The sequence below is a fragment of the Poecilia mexicana genome, unplaced genomic scaffold (genome assembly GCF_051168715.1).
Source record: "Poecilia mexicana isolate PSO_F unplaced genomic scaffold, ASM5116871v1 scaffold_10, whole genome shotgun sequence".
Classification (NCBI taxonomy): Eukaryota; Metazoa; Chordata; class Actinopteri; order Cyprinodontiformes; family Poeciliidae; genus Poecilia; species Poecilia mexicana.
This window is the reverse complement of record NW_028263379.1, coordinates 13,926,104-13,946,216: the sequence shown is the minus strand read 5'-3', so window position 1 is coordinate 13,946,216 and position 20,113 is coordinate 13,926,104. Positions and strand designations below refer to the sequence as shown.

Below are 20,113 nucleotides of genomic sequence, written 5' to 3'. Positions count from 1 at the left end.
CTGCAGAATATGTGACTAAATTGCCTGTTGTTGGGTTTCAGAACCGTTAGTTGCTCTTCAGCAAAAACGTCTTAGTGAAAACTTTCCCCCATAAACCGAGTTTGCTCTCATGGGAAATTTTTTTTTGCCTCATTTAAATGTAGTGTGTCAAACTAACAAGCTAAATGTTTAATTTCATTTACTTGAAACTATTTTGTGGATGTAGTTTTCAGAATGAGTGATTGTCTAGCCCTGTGGGACGGTAGGGCACTGCTAACAACATTTCAACAGTGCAGAGGGGTTAACGCTTGTTTTGCACGCCGTGTGAGACCCATTTCCATCAATATTCATGCAGAGGGGAATTTCTCCAGAGGAAATCCTGGCCTCTCTTCGGCTTTAGCCTAATCCTGTTCTCGGAACAGATTCTGCTGTCACCAGGACACCTGCAGTAGTTTTCTCCTCCGCTATTATAATGAACATGGAGGCAAATAAAGGTTTCCCTCTCAAAACATTTTGACTAAACTTAGTTGATTACTTATTGGAAACTCATTACACTTATCCTCCCAGGAAAACAGCTATGTTATACTATGAAATCCACCTGGAGAGTCACCACTACCTTTCTTGTCTGGATCATCACCTGCTAGCCGTCAGTCAGGCTGCAGGGTTGTGAGATGAGAAAAGACGGAAGGAAAAGCTGGAGGTTTGTAATTAGAAAGTGAAGGAATGAGAAAGAGAAGGTCAAAGACAAACTTATGAGAACCGTCTAAGACAGAGACGTCTCCCCTGACCTGGGGGATTTCTGCATTGACTCTTGGTTCATTCTGTGCAGTGAAGTAAATGACATTTATTATGAACTCGTTATTTATTAATCTCTAAATGGAACCACAGCAAACACAAACTCTTTAAGCTGCTGTGCAGGCGTTCCTTATAAACATTTCCACCTGAATCTTGTAATTTTGGAGAGGAAATACACATAATGTATGGATTAGTTATCAGTACCAAGATTTTTTTTAAATTTCGATTTAAAAACTGCGAAAATTGCCTTTGATTAAAATTAGATTTTGTTTAGACGAGGATGCTAATTTGTGCTCTTCAACACGAGCTCATTAGTTTCACTCTTTTCCCAGAATTTGATCTTGCTTTTATGAAATATATTTACGGATTTTGATTGCAAAGGTTTCCCCAGCTGTTCCTGTCACTGAAAAACAACACTCCCTGTCTGCCACCTGCCTGTCTACTGGGTGATAGAAAGTGCCAACGCTTTTCCCTCACAGAGCAAAAAAATAAAACTTTGACTGTTTGGAACTATTTCCAGTAACACATAACATTGATGGTTATGGAGAATGGACTTTAATCTTTTTCAACATGTTTTTGTTTTATTTATTGTGACAACAATAAAAGCAATGGTCAAAAAATTAAAATTAGTTGGATCATTTTCATTCTGATATTTTTAAAAGGTATTTTTTTACAGATACATCATCATCCATTTTATAGGTTATAGGTTTTGTTGTGAGTGTTTTTTATTTCTGTTTTGTATATTGTCTTTGGTTGTCGTGTTTTGTTTTGGATGTTTAAAATATCTTCCATTTCAGTGATAAAGGTTCTTTTCAACCTTTTCATCCATTTTTATTCCATATTACTTGAAAGTGGTCTTAAAACGACAATATTATTGATTATTTCATTAATTACTGGGACAATTTATCGTGCAACAAAAAGTTATCGTGACAGGCCCAATGCTATTTTTTATTTTTTATTTGTTGCCATACATCCATCACTGCCTACAGTCAAAGCCTCACAAGTTGACAAAATAACTTTACAGCATACAATCTATTGTAAAGGCTAGTTTGAGTGCTCAGGATATTAATTAGTACAATTCTACCTCTATAGACTCTTAATACTTGAAGCCATATTTGAAATATATTACAAAACATTTAATTAATTAACATTAATTATCAACATATTTCAACCTTTATCAATAAAAAACCCAATTACTTTCAGTTGGTACACACCTCAGCAACAAAACAATGAATTTATATCAAACTGTAATGACCAGTATTCTACTTTAGCAACACTAGGAATAAAAGTTGCCTTCAGTCCTAATCAAATCTTGTTGACCATTTATTTTTTTAATTGCTGTATAAACCAGTTTTTACACAGGTTGTCATGCTGTCATAATTTCATACTGGTCCATGCCCAATATTGCACTCTTAAAGAGGGAAAAACACATTACTATGGGATTTGGGAAGTAACTCCAAAAAGTCAGCAAACATTGTGAACATCCCCAGAGAGAAATAGACATGAATATGTAGTGAAGAGGCAAATATTGAAGGTTAGGAAGGCTTGATAAGACAGAGAAAGGCTTTGCCTCCCCAAGCCCTTGTTAAACTTTTACTGCTATTGTTGATTAGATGCAGCTTTAATTTAATATGCACTAATTAAATTTGAATTATTGATTATATATGATCTTCCTTTTAACTAACTAAATGTGTTGCACTGAAGATTTAGTTTAAATGGGATTTCTGTGTTTCCGCTTTATTACATGAAACTAATAAGACTGGGCTGATTGGAGTCATGATAAACACATCGGATGTTTAATATCCAGGTTTTCATTGGACTCAACGACACTCGGATGTCACCGAAAGCACTCGCTCTTCTGACTGTAAAAGCAAGCCAAGGCTGCTTTCATCTTTCGCAGAACAGAGACTGAAATTAGTAGCGTTTCATTTGAATGTTTTGCTATACAAAGCTGGCCACGGAAATAACATTGTTGTGAAAATAATAATAATAAAATAACATAAAAAATCAAGACATCAGACAAACATCGTTCCCCACGGACACCAAAATTGAATGAGAGCATGCACTGGCTGTTACTCATTATGACGGGCTGACAGGGGTAATTGAATTTGCCTGGAAAACATTCACTTTATTTTCTGACAAACATTTTTGGGTATTTGAAAAAAGAGCAACAAGACAGTCTGATTTGAGTTGGTTGCGTTGTTTTTTCCCCTATCCTGAATACTAAATGAAACATTTAAAAGCCGTGGTTGATAGGAAACCGTGTCTTCTGATGCCTTGTTGTACAAATTGTCCAAACTTTCTGTACGTTATGTTCCGTATGCTATTTTTCATGACCTATTTTAGCTTGTGAAGCTGTTAGTTAATCATCCAATATTTTTCAAAGCCTTGACATAGGTGCCCATATTTTAGCATAAACTTTCTGAGGTGTTTCCAAATATCCAGCATGGAACATATTCTCCATAATAGATATTATGGTACTGGGTTGCCTGCCTCTAAATGCTGCAGCTTCGCCTCCGTTAGTCTTCTGGAAACTATCAAGTTTGATTTTGAGCTTCAGGATTTGTGTAAAAGCTGGCAAGATTTCTGAACAATGGTGGGTGCAATAACAAATTAAGTCAGGGGAAAAAGATTGTTTTCTTTCCTTTTTTTTTTATCTGCCGCCTGTAGTTGAGATTCTTGTTAAATTGTTCCAAGACAGGGTGGCTGACAGGCAGCAGTGTATTTTATTGTGATATTTTTCATATTCAAGCTAAATCTTGAACTGCATACACTGCATATCCTAATCAGTCTAATGGAAATCTCATGAAGCATTCTTCAATCAATCCATCGTGTGATAATATAAAAATATGGCACAAATACACACCGAGGTAGATAGACATGACTGTCTACCTAAGCTCTGATCCTAGTCAAAATAAAGAAATAATAACAGAACCAACCAGAGGCCCAGATGGCAAAAAAAAAGAGGCCACCAGTCCATCACATGGCAACACAGAGACAAACAGGAGAAGCAACAATGCACACACACTTTTAGAGAGAGCAGCTGATCTAACAGTCATGTTTTCGAACTGTGAGAGAAAACGGTTCGAGAAGCACAGGGAGAACATGCTAACAACCACAGGCCGAGTTTTGAACCCAGGATATCTTTGGTGCAAGGCAACAGTTCCACCAACAGCAGCCATAACATGTTAAGCCATACTTCCAAAAAGAGTTTTTCGCTTAAAAGCTTAAATGAGTATCAGCAAAGAACAAAGTTGTAATTTCTATGAATACTGGAAACCATCCTCAGTGCTTCCCACAGCGGCTCAGGAACCAGTGAGAACGGAGGGAGGAAGAGTGACTGAAAAGGCCAAATATTCATGAAATTTAAACAAAGATTTAAAATTTTAACATTTTCCCGTCTTGTTTGAAGATAAGTGACATGAAAAGTCACTTGTTTTTGACGCCTCTGGCTCTCCATACTGGAGTGCATGTACCTATAGTGCTGCATCGTCTACAGGGACGCCAGAGGTTATTTACTGGGAGCAAAGGAAAGAGAGAGTCATGTTCCAAAAAACAACTTAACAATCCCACAAATTTTAAACGACATTGTGAGACTGAAAAATTCAGATGGAGTGCAAAACCATAACTACAGTGTCAGGATGCCTCACAGCTAAATTCTGTTGCAAAGAATATAAATATGATATTTGCTCCTGCTGATAATTTACCAACACTATGTTGTGGAAAAAAAATAAATCAATTGTTAGGTGAAAATCACTGTCAGCTTTATCTTATACCATGTGGACGATATGAGATCATGATCAAAAACTCATAAACAGGTCAAATTAAAGCTCCAACTGAAGCTCAGAGTCTGTGTGGGTTCTGTCAACAGCCACACATCAGTTTTATGTGGAGGACAAAAAAAATCCTAAACACTGGAGGCAGTCTGGCTCCTGAGCAGCTGCAGAAAGCAATATCTAACCTTGAGTGTGAAGCCCAGAGAGGTTCATAAGCACTTAGAATAAAGACATAACATGACCATCAGATTATTAAAGTCATAATGACATAAACTTATAATTAAGTGTCCCACTGTAATTCCAAAACATTGTGAGAAGAGAAACATCAAGGAAATTATAAAACAAAAACACAAATAAATTACCAGATTAAAAATAACAACCTTTCTCCAGGTATTAAACATAGTCTTCTTTAAGCTGACATGTACATGTTTTTTTTTATTATTATTATTGAACTGATAAAGAATTGTAATCTTAAATCTCATGTTTTCATTAGCTTTATTTTTAACCATTAACTATTATGTCAAAAAATGAATGCAACACAGGAAGGATGGGGTGCAAAATGTAAATAGAATGACTATATGATTTTGAGGAAGATTTTAAACTCTTCTAAATCTTTTTGATTAAACTCAAAGGAATCATCTTCAAGTCAGTCAGTCTTTGAAAATAACTGATGTCTAAACATTTTTTTTAATTATAGATTGCTTATTATGGCATTTCTGTAGTTAGATTTTTTTTTTTCTTCTTTTTTTTAGGAAAAAATAAACAAAACCATGACTCCTAATCCCGGAGCTAACCAGATTGTGGATTTTGTGAAACGTTCCACCACAAGTTTACTTATGAGTCTTTGTAGATACATTTCAATAGATTGCTTTCCTGTCAAAGAATGATAAAATGGCTTTGCAAAAACCTTTAGGCTTTTCTTCAGTCTTTGAAGAAACTAGTCATAGATGCATAAGTTGATCCAGTAATCACTTTACCTCTTAAAGACTGCAGCTGACAAAATGCCAGGTGGGTTTAATCGGAATAGAAGAAATGCATTCTGATTAAACTTCCTTCAGATTCTAAAACAACTACACAATTTGCATCATCTTTGAAAGGTGCATCAATAAAATAAACTGCAAAAAAAGTGCAGTTTTCTGTGAAAGACTCTAAAATACAAGAAATGTAAAACATCACAAGTAGGTGAAATAAGCTGGAGTCTGCTACCTCCTTTTCAGATTTAATGCGTTTTAAATTGCGCTCTTCCTCTGCAGTGCTTTCAAGCAGCCAACTGAAGAATTACAACCACCATCTGTTCGTGTTGATGTACATTAATTCACATTTTCTCTTTCACATTTTTGGCAATTTGCATTAAAACTCACTCGGTGTTTCTAAATGTGGCTAATTTACCTTTGGGTCTGCTTCAGTTTATGTAGTGTCATGTTATTGTTGCATGAAGTCATTTTAAGTCTGAACTTGTGTGTTCGCAGATGGAAATGGTCACTTTAGAGGACTTTTCCCAATGCAGACAAGTGCTGGTGTTATATAGCTGACCAGAGCTTGATCATGCAAGGTAGTTTTGATTTTTAGAATGTTTTAATACAACAGCACTGTTTTTTAAATTAAATATTGTTGAACTAGTTGTCAAAATGACTAAAATGAGCGAGTTGTAAACTCATCTGACATTGTGTTGACATTAAATATTTCATGAATTATTCATATTAAGAAGTCATTGTCTCTGCACAAGCAGTTTTTGAGGCAAGAATAAAGGAGCCAGCTGACCGCCATGCTGATACACGAGATAATGTTCCCATTGATATTTTGCATGTCTCAGTACACAGCTAGTGCCTAATTATGGAAGCATAATAGCGTTTGCTCTGCTGTTTTTCTTGTTTAATTAATCTTTTGACTGAGCGTTGATGAAGCCTTGTTCATTTTGCTTTTATCTAATGTGTTGTTCACAGTATGAAAACAGCATAGCATAAATGTTTGAGTGAGGAAGATATTAATGCTCAAAGAAACACATTTGATGTAAAATTAGAAATGGCTGAATGTAGGTATTATTATTAGATCATTACAAGAGGCAGGACTGCTGACTTAATGCATTGGAGTAAGCTTTCTTATCAGGTACTCTAATTCACTCATACCGATGTTTATGTTGGAATGTAGTAGGTGTGGTACTACAAGCTAGTTCTTCACTGCTGATTTGACATTTTGCTACTATTTGCACCATTTCACCTGAAGATGAGAACTTTTTATTTTATTAAAACAGCCTAATAGTCCGTCCTCAAGCTTCTCACAATAGTTTACTGGATGTTTGACCCATTTTTCCAGACAGAACTGGCAAAAAATTGGATGGTAGAATTATTATTTATCTGGAAGGTCCATTGTGCCCAAGCTTTACCATGTTTAGTAAAGTCTTGAGATTTTGCTTCAATATTTCCACATAATGTTTTTTTTTTCTTAATATTACCATCAATATTATAAAGTGAACCAGTTCTTCATGCAGCAAACTCCAACGGGACATGATGCTGCCACAATTAATTTGGTGTTCTCAGAGTTAGAACCTTTTTCCTTTGTTCTGCAAATATGAAGACGGCAATTATTATTTGAACATTTCAAATTTAGTTTCATCACATAAATGTCATTATTTTTTACTCAGTGCATTTGTAGAATAACATCATCTGACCTTTATATTGCTTGTGATGAAATGGCTTCTTCTTCTCTGAGTGGTCTTTCAGCCCATGTTAGTAAGAGGACTTGCTTCACTGAATATAAATGCACTCTCTTGCCAGTACAAGTCAACATCTCACAAGGCCTTTTTTGTTCTGGGTTTGCTTCACACATTTTGCACCAAAAACACATTCATCTTTTGGACTCCGTCTATTCCCTGATGGGGCCGATGGCTCCATATTTCCATCATGTTTATACTTGTACGTAATTGTTTGACCAGATGAAGGCGGCACCAGCTGAAAATTGTACCCAAGGATGAATCAGACTTGTGGAGCTGCACAATTCCCTTCCTGCCATGTTGCTGGATTTCTTTTGATTTTTGCAAGATATTTTTTTTATTTATGAACCTAACTACAGTATGTTTTTTTTTTGTTTGTTTGTTTGTTTCATGACATAGTGTTGTCCATTTCGGTTTTTAAGACCCAAACCAGTTTTAATCAAAATTTTTTGGGTGAATTGAGGGCTATAATATAAAAAAAGTAATTTAAGTGAATATTTTTTGATGCCACAAAAATATATAATCTTCACCAAAGAACATTTAAAGAACATCATGCACTTTAGACTTCCACCAAACACTAACATTAATGCAACATAATCCTTCGTGTTGTCCAGCGCTTCTGCCTTTTCCAATTTTTATTTTTGAAAAATCAGAGCTGTATGGGAGCTCTACTAGTGATTTCTGCGTGACCCGAGGCAGCTTGTCTTTAGCTTGTCTTTGCTCATTTGTGTGAGGAATGCTTTGTGAAAGCCACACTTTTTCTTTCCACCAAACTTTATTAATTTGCTTGGATACAAGACTGCAACCAGCATCTTATTTAACAATGACCTAACAGTGACTCTCTGCTGAACAACTGTCAAGTCAGCAGTCTTCCCCATAAGATTAAAACGTGGTAAATCTGACTTTCACTTTTCAAATTGGTTTAAAATCACATTTAAATGATGAACTACTTATTGTCAAGCCAGGACTTGACATCTTTTAGAGGGTATTTTAATGCCTTTTCAAATTAAGCTTTTTGTTATTTTTGCTTACACAGATCAGTGTGTAGATCATGGTTCAGAAATGAGAGGAAAGGGATTTTACCACAGTCTGCATGTTCAGCATTTTACACTGAAACGTTGATTTCTATGCTTCTCCTCCTCCAACTGGCAAACTATTGAATGACACCTTTTACAGAAGAGCTGCCAGAAGTTTTGGACACATAACCGACAGTTATTTGTCCCATTTCATGCAAACACCACTTGACAAAAATTCTTATTTGTCCGAAAAGCATGTCGGGGCTGGGCTAAATGACTTGGATTTGCCTGGGGAGGACTGGGGAACCTCGGAAGCAGCATTATTTCTTTGCTCTTCACTAACTCACAAACGCGCCTCGCCTCATTACCGCAAGGTGGGATAGAGTAGGTGCAAAGCGTTTGTCGGCACCAGCTGGAACAACGGAACAGTGTCGCCTGATCGCTGTTCGCGCGCACCAAGCGAACTGTTCGGCTACATCCGGCGAACCGGGCACGTCCAGAGGGCGGGCTTCGCCTGCCGTAGTCAAAAAGGGTCCCGCTTCGACTGGCTGCTCTCATTGCAGTCCAGTCTGCCGAGCGGAGCACAGCGGAGCGGACTGACGGAGAAACCAGACCCGGCTCCATTCAAGGATTTTTTTTTTTTTTTTTTTTTTTTTTTTAAACCTCCAACAGTTCGTCCTACAACACAGGACCGATAAGGACTCGCACCTCGCCTTCCGTGGAAAATGTTCCTCTTGCAGTACACGGGTACATTATTTTCCAAGTTTCATCCTACTCTCGCTGGCTGTTTTCCTTCGGTGTCCTCTTCCCGTGCTGTGTTGATAACGGGGGAGTGTTATTGTCACACTGCTGCAGGCTACAGCGTGTGTCACTGCACGCCTCTCACCGCAGCGTTTCGGGACATTTATGTGCGCATCTTTGTTATTTTGGTGTAAGTTATAACTGCGAGCCAGAGGATTCACTTGCCCGAAGTGGTCGGGCGTTTTCCAGCTGTTGAGACCGCAATGCAAGAGAGCAGGGCAGCCTCTCGGTCTCAGCGTGGCTGCGCTGTTATTTCTCTTCTCTTTGGGGCTTTTTGATGTGGAATGATCTGATTTAGGATGGTAGATAATCATGAAAATGTCCCCACTCGCATTATCTCAGCCGTCTCCAGCTGCTGGTTTTGAATGGAAGTTTTAGGAAATGACGCCTGATCTCTGCTGTAAGATGTTGCATATTTCTCACCTCCCGTGGGGATCCTGTTTCTGAGAGGCTGCATTAGTACATCATGATCGACCTCGGTTAGGCACATTAAAGTAGACAGGCCCATCTTACAGGGAGTTCTTTGCTTCATAAATACAAGGACTTTGGTTGGTTTTGTTGTGGGATTTCTGTGTCATTTATTCCTGAATCACCACAGCTCCATAAGTAGCTCCCTTTTTAAAAAAAATGGGTCATTTTCTCTGGACTCCCAGGATCTAATTAAGCGAGGATGATGTTTTTGAACTCTGCCATTAACCTGCTTACTCTGCTTTATTCTGGCACTCTGTTCTGCAGCTTGCTCTGTTTATGGTCATGGTAAATTTAACTCAGATGTCCCACCGCTTTTCTTTATTCCTATGTTGTTTATTTATTTGGCTGTTGTTTTGTGTGCTCGCAGTGTAATCACTGCCTTCCTTAAGCTCATAAAAGCAAAGCCTTGTCAAAGAAAACTCTCACGGCTATAATTTCCCACTTCTTTTACTGCATCACTAATTAGCCCTTATATATTCTCATCCTTTTGAGCATTTAGAAATTTACTTCTCATTTCTCAGCCAAAAGCAACGATCAACTCAAACCACCTGCAGTAAAAATATAAATGAAACACTCGCGTAAGTGTTTGCATTAAGTCCTTTCAATCATTTTTGCACTTGAGGTATTTTATGCTGAATGTCAAGGTATTTTTACAACCCAAGCAGCTTGATTAATTGGAGAGTTTTGGATCGAACTTGGATGCTGATCTTAAGGGCTTGAGACTTGTGGTGTAGCACTACCAAGGTTAGTCCAGGAAATCCTTTTAATGAGATGCAGGGGAAAGTGCCTGGCAGTTGCTCCGCTCTATTTCCTTTGGCTGAAAGAAATCTGTATATTCTAATGAAAAAGTTGAATTTAGATCTTTAGAAAGATTTTCTTAGTCATTACATGGAAACAAAAGAAGTGCCTCTTATCACTTTTATTAAGACAAGCAACTGGAAAGTCTGTTAAAGAGAAGATTGAAAACTGGCAACTAGAGCAGCTAGCCTGACTACTCACTTCAAAAATATAAAAAGGCATAGTATTCTGTGATTTAAGTTCTTGAAAGATGCTTTTGTATTAAAATCAAAGCAAAAAGTGATTAAGTATAATATCCTTATAAATGTACCACATATTATGGTATATTATATCTGCAACAGATAACTGTTGCTCTGTTGTTTTAAGTGAAAGCAGAGCATAATATCTGCCTGCTATGCTGTTTTTTGTAGGTTAACCAGTGAAAATGTGGTATTTTAACTCAAGGTTATCATAGTGTGAACATCTAATATTGTTTCATGCCTGCTTGTGAGTTTTCTTGCTCTCTGTTTGGATGGTTTTCATTTTTCCCCTCATACGTGTTGCTAATCGTACGCAGACGGAGCTTGGTTTCCTCCCATCCAGAGGCGCAAACGCGCTTCGAATCAAATTGAGTGAACGGAGGTTGAGTGCCTCCCCGTGACCACTGGGAGGGAAAAGGTCCATCAGGCCTAGTGACAGCAATTTACCTCCGCACGGCTGCAGTTCCCTCTGATCAACTGGCGCAGCATCTTTAGATTGCCTTTAATGCGGTGAGAGGAGGGAAGCTCTTAGCTTAGATCTGTCAGCGAGATGAGATTTTAAGGTTTTACATGCAGCGCTTGAGCAGAAGCTTAAATTTTTCAGCTCTGCTTTGGCATAGGAAGGTGGTGCTGCAGAACAAATTTAGATTTTATGCAGAGCAATACTTTATAATACACAGAGAGATGTGGAAACTTTTAGGAAAGTTTTAATTGGCCGCTGCTTGACTGTTTGAGGTTATCGAGTGGGATTCTCACTGCAGAAGTGGTTTAAGGGAAGACAAAAGAGAAGTGGACAACTTAACAGAAATAAGACTCACCAGCTGCTCGCTAATTTCTGTTTTCTTCAATCAAGCTACGTCAGTGGCAGCGTTAAGTCCGTGGTAATGCATGTAATTGACGACTGCTCTGCCTTTCTGGGATTGTTGAATGGATTTTGAAAGCCTGAACAGCAGCAAACCCTAATGTCATCATGGATAAAAAAGCTGTAATCTTAGTGTTTTTATGAACGTGGTCGAAGCTAAAAGTAATGCACTCTAGCCTGTCAGAAGCATTTTCTTCTGATTTGTTGAGTTTTTCTGGTTCTTGCAAAAAGCAAATGTGCCAGCAGAATCCAGACCAGCATGATTTATTCATCTGTGTGTCACAAATAGAAGCTATTTACCGACTGCCTGCCCATCGCTATTCTGCTCGGCTGTTGTCACCTGACAGCTCAAAACCGAGGTGACAGATAGGTAGGAGACACTTTAGGTTTCTTATGAACCAATTTTTGCACTCAAACGAATGCCATCTACTTTGAAAGCTTTGGCAGAGTTGTGTGAAGTTAGTTATACTAAACTAGTCAGGGTGAACTATTTCATACTGGCAAGAAAGATTTGTTTTTGGAGGGTATGTGGATTTTTTATTTTTTTATTTTTGGCATACAACATGTTGACTAATTTTTTCAACAGCTTGAGTTTTTTTTAATAAATGGATCTTAGTCAGTCTCTCGTAGTGCACAGGCTGTCTCTCTGGATTCAGAATGGGTTTTATGAAGTGTTTCCTTCAGCAGATAGTAAAAAAAGCTAATGCCAATTGCAATAAAAACATAATTAAAGTACAAAGTTGGAGGAATTTTTGCTTTTGCTTCTGAAAACATTTCTATAGGATGTCTTTCTGTTGAGTAGATGGCTAATATATATGGAGTAGATTAAACTGTTTTTATCCCTCTGCAACTAAATTCATTTGGATTTGGTTATATTACCTTTTAAAGTCTTGCAAACTTCAAACCTCTCCTGGATCAAGCATAGAAAGGGATTTTTGGCCCAGAAATCTTTATCCAATTTAAATGATGCCACTAAAATGTAGAAATGCAACAGAATTTAACCCAGTCCTGTACCTTTGGATTCATGCTGTCATAAATTGTGCAGATACTTTTTAAAAAACACAGCTCTACTACTATTTGACTAAATTTAATTGATCTTTGGGAGGTTGAAGCCAACTTTAATTCTTCACAGAAGTAAGCCGAAGCTATGAACACCAACCAGATGCTTGTCATTCTGTCCATCTCTTCACTATTTCTGCACAGAGTTGGTTGATGGCAGCATCCCTGAGTAATGCTGTTTGAAATTACTCCACAACGCTGGAGTGTGTTTAGTGGCAAAGGTTTTTTCCCAAGTCTATGTGTGTCATTGATTAATGTGACATTAGTTTCTCATGGTGTGTGGTCTAATAGCTCACTGTTCACACATATCCAACTCTAACTTTTTACAAATGTTAATGTTTCGATGTGGTCACACACCTAAAACACCTCACTTTAGGGAGAACTTTTCTCTGATTACAAGGTTATTTCCGAGCTGATAGTCATGACAAAGACAATGTTGGTTTGTTTTGGAGTTTTTTTTGTCCATTGTGGATATCTTCACTCATCTTTAAATAATCTGTCGATGGTTGTTGTGTGTCTTCCAACTTTTATAGTTGACGAGTTCTAGGTCTGTAGTGCTCATGGCAGCAGGTTGGAGTAGCTCTGTTAAATTTGTTCTGATTTGTTCTTTTTGTAGATTTTTCTTTGTAGTTATTTTGGTCAGAGGCATTGCTTCTTTGGACAATTATTCCCTCTGGTTTCGATGCTGTGCAGCTAAGCGATTGTTGCTCACTGTTTTTTACTCCGACAGTGGTTATGATGTATAACCGTGGCAGCACGATGTTTGTGGTGGGGGTTTTTTCAAGCCGGAGCAGCTGATTAGCATCTCAAAAGCTCAGATAGTACCGGAACTACAAACCCAAATCCCAGAGGAGTTGAAAAGGAGGCTTCATGGATGCAGAACAGGACCAGAGCGCAGAGAGAGAAGGAGAAAGCTAAGACCATCTCTTCTATTGATCGTTATAGGCAAGACAGCGAGGGATGTTAAAGAGAAGATTGTAGTCTCCACCATCTCTCTGCCCAGCTTTCTGACCACATGAACAAGCAGAGGTTTTAAGAGGCGCGGCAAAGGCAACTGAGGTGGATTAGCAGCAATTGCTAACAACTAATAGTGTCAATCAGAACATGTTACTCAGAATATTGTCTCTGCGACCTGGAAATTGAGCTGTTAGCATGCTATGACAGTCATGTGACGGTCATACAGCAACATTTTTCAGTCAGAGGCTTTTATTGATATGTTGAAGGACTGACTGCTACTGGAGATAGCATCACCATCCACAATGAAAGGAGTTATGACTGTAACTTGCATTTTCAAGACATTCATCATATTAAAAAATTAGTTTAACATTTTAGCTAATATTCTATTAGTGATTGAGAGCCACCAAATGCTAAATGTGCTCTCAAAGTTGTAAAAGGGAAATTTTACTGCTTTCTTGGTGGTTGTACACACCACCAGCAAATACAGCATTGAAACTGTTGTTTTGTCTTTTTTTAGAAAAGATAAAGAATTAAACATAAAAAAAAACTGTGCTTTAAAGAACTGATGTTTCGTCTTGTTTTGACAAATTTAAGCACAATAGATTCTGAGAAAGAGCTACAGTAGTTTATATATGCGAGAAAGCTGTAAAGCAGCTCTAAATTGGAAGCAACTTGAGCTTTTCATTGTTGCTTGTAAATGTGCAACTGTTGAAGTACGGTCAAAGTAAATGGTTTCTACTCAGATCTCCATAAATTTGGAAAGATTTCAAGAAAAAACATAAAAGGGCAAGGTGTGTAGGAACCCTGGAGTGAAGATGATTTAGTTTTTTCTTCCCCCTTTTCCTGATTGTTTGTATCCTAAATCTCAGAAACTCTTTTGCTGTACTTTGAGGTTTACGCTGCTATTTCGTCCTACAAGTAGAGATCTTTATTTCTCAATTGAAAAGTTTCTTGTATCAGAAACAAAATGTTGCTGTGGGTGCTGTTGTGCTGTAGAGCAGAAAAAAAATCTGTATTTGGTCTCTTTATATCAAGAAACATTTAAATTTCTTCCTTAGAGACGGTTTACAAATTTCTAATCCAGGAATAAAATATTTCTGTCATCTTTCCCAAGATAATTGGCAGCTTTTATTTATTTATTTTTTTGTAAAACCTCATCCCATATGTTGTGTTTCTGATGAATTTGACTGGCTTCTTGTTGGTTCTAGATTTGTGTAGGTAATTGTCAGGGTTTTATCTGCTAGTTCCTGTGTAACGTTCACCTGCAGTCATCTGCAAAGGTATTCACATCCACACCTTTTTATCTTTGGTTTAGGTATTTTGCAATTAAGTCTGTTATGTGTTAGACACTTTTATTGAGGCCCCTTGAAATTACAGCAACAACCCCCTTGTCTGTAACAACTTTATACATGTCGAAAATGAAATTTCAGCCTTTTTTTTTTTTTTCTCAAAGCAAATTTGAAGTCTTTCCACAAATTCTTGACGGCATTTAGGTGTTGCTACCTATAACGCATTTAATTCCAAGTTTGCCAGTCATAGCGATGTCTCATCCTGGGGATGATGTGTTCAGGGTTAGTTTTCTGCTTGGTGCTTTGCATGTTCAGTATTGGTCTCAATTCTCCTTCTCCTGAACTCAGTGTCACAATGTATAGTGAGATGTCCAAATCTTAGATACTGTTTTGTTTTATTTAGGTGTGTCAGAGTAAATAGGGACTGATGTACAGGGATCCCACTGTACGACTTTCCCTCCTCTTCATAGTTCAGTAGGTATGAATGTCTCCTTAAGTACCTTCTGGCTTGGTTAAAATTGTCCATTCTTAAACATTAGTATTCTTAAAGGGAATCTAAAACCTACCCAGGTTAAAGAAATCTATGATAGCTGGTGTAGAAGATCCCTGGGAGCAGCAATAATGCTTGCAGCAGCAGCACTTGAACCTGCCATCTGGTATTGAGTCTCTAAGAGCAGGAGAGCTCAGCAGCCTAGAGGCAACCGACTCTCAGGCTCCAGCCGTATCAGCGGGGAGAGCTCTTCATTTCTAATCACTTTCATGATAAGTCACCACGCAAAGAACCTTGAAATCGGAGGTAAGGAATTTGAAAAGCAAGTTTTTAGCCACATGAAAGAAGAAGTGAGCCATTACAGCCTTATTCTGCATTTGCTTTATTTGAGCATGTGTGCGAGGATGGATTTCGACTGCAGTGCAGCTGTGTTGAAACCCAGCTAATGGTCCATTTAAGCGGTGGAAGAAAGGAGACACAATTTGAAGAAGCTGGATTATGCTGATCAAATGAAGTTGTTGTGCAACTGTCTGTTTTCATAATTTATCTCAAAAGTACATAATTACTGTTTTTCTTCGATCAACAACAATGGTATTGGCATCAGTTCTGAGAGTGTCGAGTCTCAAAATCTGCCGGAACTATTCGAGAGATTTTATCTTCAGAGATAAAGTGGTACTTTGTAACATATTCGTTTCTCATTTTCATTGCTTATTAGCATTAGCAGTGATCATAAATTCCAATGTTGCATATTAATGTAGTAGTGATGAATAAGTTAAGGCTTCTTTTGTGATGATTTGACCCACTGATACCGTTTTCTGGCAGATTTACAAATTTTCTTTTGGGACAAGTTTAAGAATTGCACTCGGAATATTGTTTTTTCTAAGTAAGAAGTCATTGCTTATTTATATGAGGATAAGAGGCAATATCCCAGCAAGAGCATTTAATGTAAGAAAGGATTTTGCTGTTAAAACAAAATGACTACAGAGTTGACATTTTAACCTGCTTTCAGAACATTGTGATCACAGGGGTGCCAGGGTGTGTTCTCTCAATATTATAGAACCTTACTTTGACTTTTAAATTTCCAAAAAGGCTGGCAGAACCCAGTTTGGCCAGTAACCAGGATTCTTGTTATCTGCTGAAAGTCTTGCTCTCTCCCTCTCAGCCTGAATAAAACAGAGATTTGTGTCAGCTTGTCGTAGAGAATACAGTTTACTTACAAATGGCTTCTTAAACTGTGCTTCATGCCATTTCTTTTTTAACAAAGTTGAGTTTAACATTTAGGATGGTAAAATATACTGAAATGTAATAATCATTGCAGAAGTTTGTGAAGTACGCCTGATTATGTAGAGGCCTCAAGACTGTGTTTAACTGACTAAATATTACAGTGACATTTAAAATGCAAGTTCACAGCACTTCAAATAAAAAAAAGCCAATAATTATTCCACTTCAGCTTTTCGCAATATATTGTGCAGCCTTATCTCTAACATTGTTAAGCCTTTTAAAGTTTGAGTCTTCTTCTCCCAGCAATAGGGTTCACACTACAGAGTGTTGGGACAAGGCAGGGCAAATAAAACAATCAGCCAAATTGAATCCTTATCCAAAGACCTGGTGCATCTATATTTTTCTGAGAAAAATGTTCTTATTATTCTTTACAGTTTCCCTGGTTCAAAGTAGAAGATGAATACAATTTTACTTGCCAAAGTATTTATCTTTGTTGTTAGCGGATAAATGACTGAACTTAAGTTCAGATATACTGTTTACAACCTAATAGAAAACCTTTTCAACTTTAAGGTGGACCTTGGATGATCTTGTTTTTTTGTTTTTTTTTAATGCAGTACAATTGTATAATTGTTTGAGAGCAGAAACCCTGTTTGGCTGTTAAGCCCTTGGAACTCAAATATTTGGCGACAGCCTTCAGAATTTGTGCTTAGGTATGTGTTTTTTCTAGTGAGACAATCCAGAGTGCAGGTACAGCTGTCACTGTACTGTTCTGGGCACATGTTAGATCGTCCCCTGGGATGTCCCACTTCAGTGCGTTTCTAGATAGGAGAGGGTAACTGTGGTTGAAACAAGACAAAAATGTTGTACTTGTCTGGTAGTAAGACAGTCTTAAAGACAGAAACATGCCTTTTTCTTCTTATTTTCTTGTTTTTTTTTTGTCCTTATTCAGCAGTTTCAAGTGAGTGTGTTACACCAGAAAGTATGTCAGATGATGGATCACCAGATACATGGAGGACAGTGCTAAATCCTTTTTTGGAGTTATTTTTTTCCAGTGTTGCTTAGGAGACAACATGTTATTGTTTTCTTGTATTTTGTAAGGATTATCTCCCTTAAGTTTACAGTTTAGGGATACTTTTGATGTATTGTGGATTCAATTGAGAGAGACCAGAATGTATTACAATGAAATTTCTTGACATTTATTGCCCCTTTGCTGCTAACTTATGAGTATGAGTTGCTTCAGAGTCGACCCTCTTAGCCAAAGTTGTTTCACACGCTGATGTTGAACATTCTTCCCTCATACCTGAGAGCTTGGTTCAGTGGCTCGGATCAGAGAAAGAGGGCTGTCCAGAGATTGCCTGTCTGGAAAGCAGCCATCACTCCACTGTAATAGAGACTGAGAGGCCAGATTTATGTGGCTGTTACTTTAGGAAGAACAGATGGCTTAAGGGGGCAAAGGAGCAAAATGGTACCAAAATGGATGGACAGAATGTAACCAAGAATGCATTATTAAAAGGGCACCAGCGGTTCTTTGTATTCTCTCTGTCTTGTGGAGACATTTTGCTGTTCAGTTCAAATGAGAACAGGGACTGCTTTCATGGGGTGGCGAGTTGAGTTGGTCTGCCGGCCTATTAACTTCATATTCTGTTTCCTGTTTACATGATAGCTCAGCTCTCTGAGGGAATGAGGTTGCAACATTATGGCTAACCCAGGAATGTTCCATTTGCAGGACAGCTTTTGTGGCGACTCTGATTTCTTCTTTCTTTTTAATTTGCATCAAGAAACTTAAAGTTTCTCACTGTGCAGCTCTTTTTCACGAAATGTCACCAGAGCAGCTCTGAAAGGTTTGGTGTTTTGAGCTCAAAGGAAGCCCTGTAGTTGCGTGTGTACGGCAGTGAGCCTGGCTGGAGTCAGATCCCTGCTGTTGGATAAATGCAGGCTTTTTTCTGCTCTCAGCATATCTTACTGCCCAGTCGCAGGTCGGTCTGTAGCCTTATTTTCAGCCTCTTTCTGAGGAATGAGAGGTCAGCATTTAGAGGAGGATGATACAACACTGCTGTAACATTTTTACCCGGGAATGGGGTGTAGCTTTATAGATGGGTTCTTCAAATTATGGCTTTGTCTATTTTTGAAACATTGGAATGCATCTTGAGGTCAGCATTTGCATGAAATGAACGTCATGACAAGAGCAGATTTGAAGATTCAGTCAGGATCTTAATGTGTTTTCAGGGAATAAATGTCCAACAGTCCCTGTGTGAAAAGACTATAGTGTACGTCCCAAACAATTATTATTCCTGAAACCAAAACCCCCATCTGTCAGATTTACCGAATGTAATATTTCAGTTCACAGTTGGTCTTGTTTACCTTAAAGACTTGGGAAGAGTCATATTCATCCATGCTTGTTTAGAAAAGTAGTCCCGGCTAAAGCTCAAATTACGCTCAGGAGAGTGTCAGCAGAATCTCTGAACATAATTTCAGACAGGATGATGCAGGAGGGAGGAGCACCTGTTCTCCTGCTTGTCTGGTATATGAGCGTAAAGTTATAATTCAGAGGAAAATATGTGACACGGAAAACGGCATCATTTAATGTTGCACCTGAGGAGTATTTTTCTGCTCATTTAGTCTTTACGGTTGTCTTATTGTCCCTGAACTTGTTAGCATTTTGTTGACCCTTATAGCATAAATGTATTTCAGAGGAATGGACCAACACAAAGTAGCACATAATTAGGATGTATCAGCAAATGGATACGAGTTCGTGTTTCTTTTTGTAAACTGTTAATTGCAACAAAATCTCCAAAGAGAAGCATACAAATGCATTTTCATTTCCATGATGTCGTTTTATCTCTGATGTTCACTAACAGGCCTTCACAGAACAGCCATATTTATATTGATACCAGAAATGCACACAGGTGGGCTTTAATTGGGTAATTTAATTTTCTTGGGGGGAGGGGTTAACAGAAGTGAAAGAGGCTGAACATAAATTCATGCTATAATTTTCAGACTTTTCTTTGTAAAAATTGCATGTACCATTGATCACTTTCATTCCACTCCACAATTGTGTTCTTCTTTGTACTTTTGCGTTCTCAGAGTCAAAACCTACTTACCTCCTGTGTAATATCCTGCACCGCAACACGCCAGGTTAGTTGTTTCATAGATCATTGATGGCGAGTATCTTTCAGATTGGATGCTGGGACCTTAAGGACATACGCTGACAATAGCTGACTGAACATTATGGAAGTGAACACAGCCATTACAGACGGGGACATAATTGGATTCACAAATCAGCCATGGCTCCAGGTTTATGGTGGCACTGGCCTTTATGGGTCATATTTCAGAAGCTGCTAGGCAGTTCATTATAGGAGACTTGGTGCAAACAAGAAATGCTGAATAAGACTGTGAGAGGAGCGTCTAAACTTGCTCTTTGTTGTTAAAAATATATCAGACGTTGGTAATTGTCATGTCCTATATAGTTTACAGGTCCATTTTGTGCATATTGTAAAACCTGCTGCTTTAAACCAGCCCGTCTGTACTTATCTATTATTTATCGTTCAGTTGTTGTCTCTGTTGACAAATAAAATGCTGTGTAACAAGGAGGTTGATGATATATGTATATGATGCATAAGTATTTGTAGGCTTGTGAGACTGTGTGGGAG

General features: G+C 38.0%; 1 protein-coding gene across 4 annotated transcripts in view; it reads left to right on the top strand.

Moving 5' to 3' along the window:
* The window catches only part of enox2 (ecto-NOX disulfide-thiol exchanger 2), a 201,685-nt gene that overhangs the window by 46,884 nt on the left and 134,688 nt on the right, over positions 1 to 20,113 (top strand). The window contains exon 1 of one of the 4 annotated variants that reach the window (XM_088009443.1): positions 8,534 to 9,023. The exons of the other annotated variants lie outside the window; for them this stretch is intronic. Coding sequence (XP_087865569.1) covers positions 9,002 to 9,023 — 22 coding nt within the window. The 5' untranslated portion in view covers positions 8,534 to 9,001. Of the gene's footprint in view, positions 1 to 8,533; positions 9,024 to 20,113 lie in introns of those variants that run through there. 4 annotated transcript variants of the gene reach the window in all.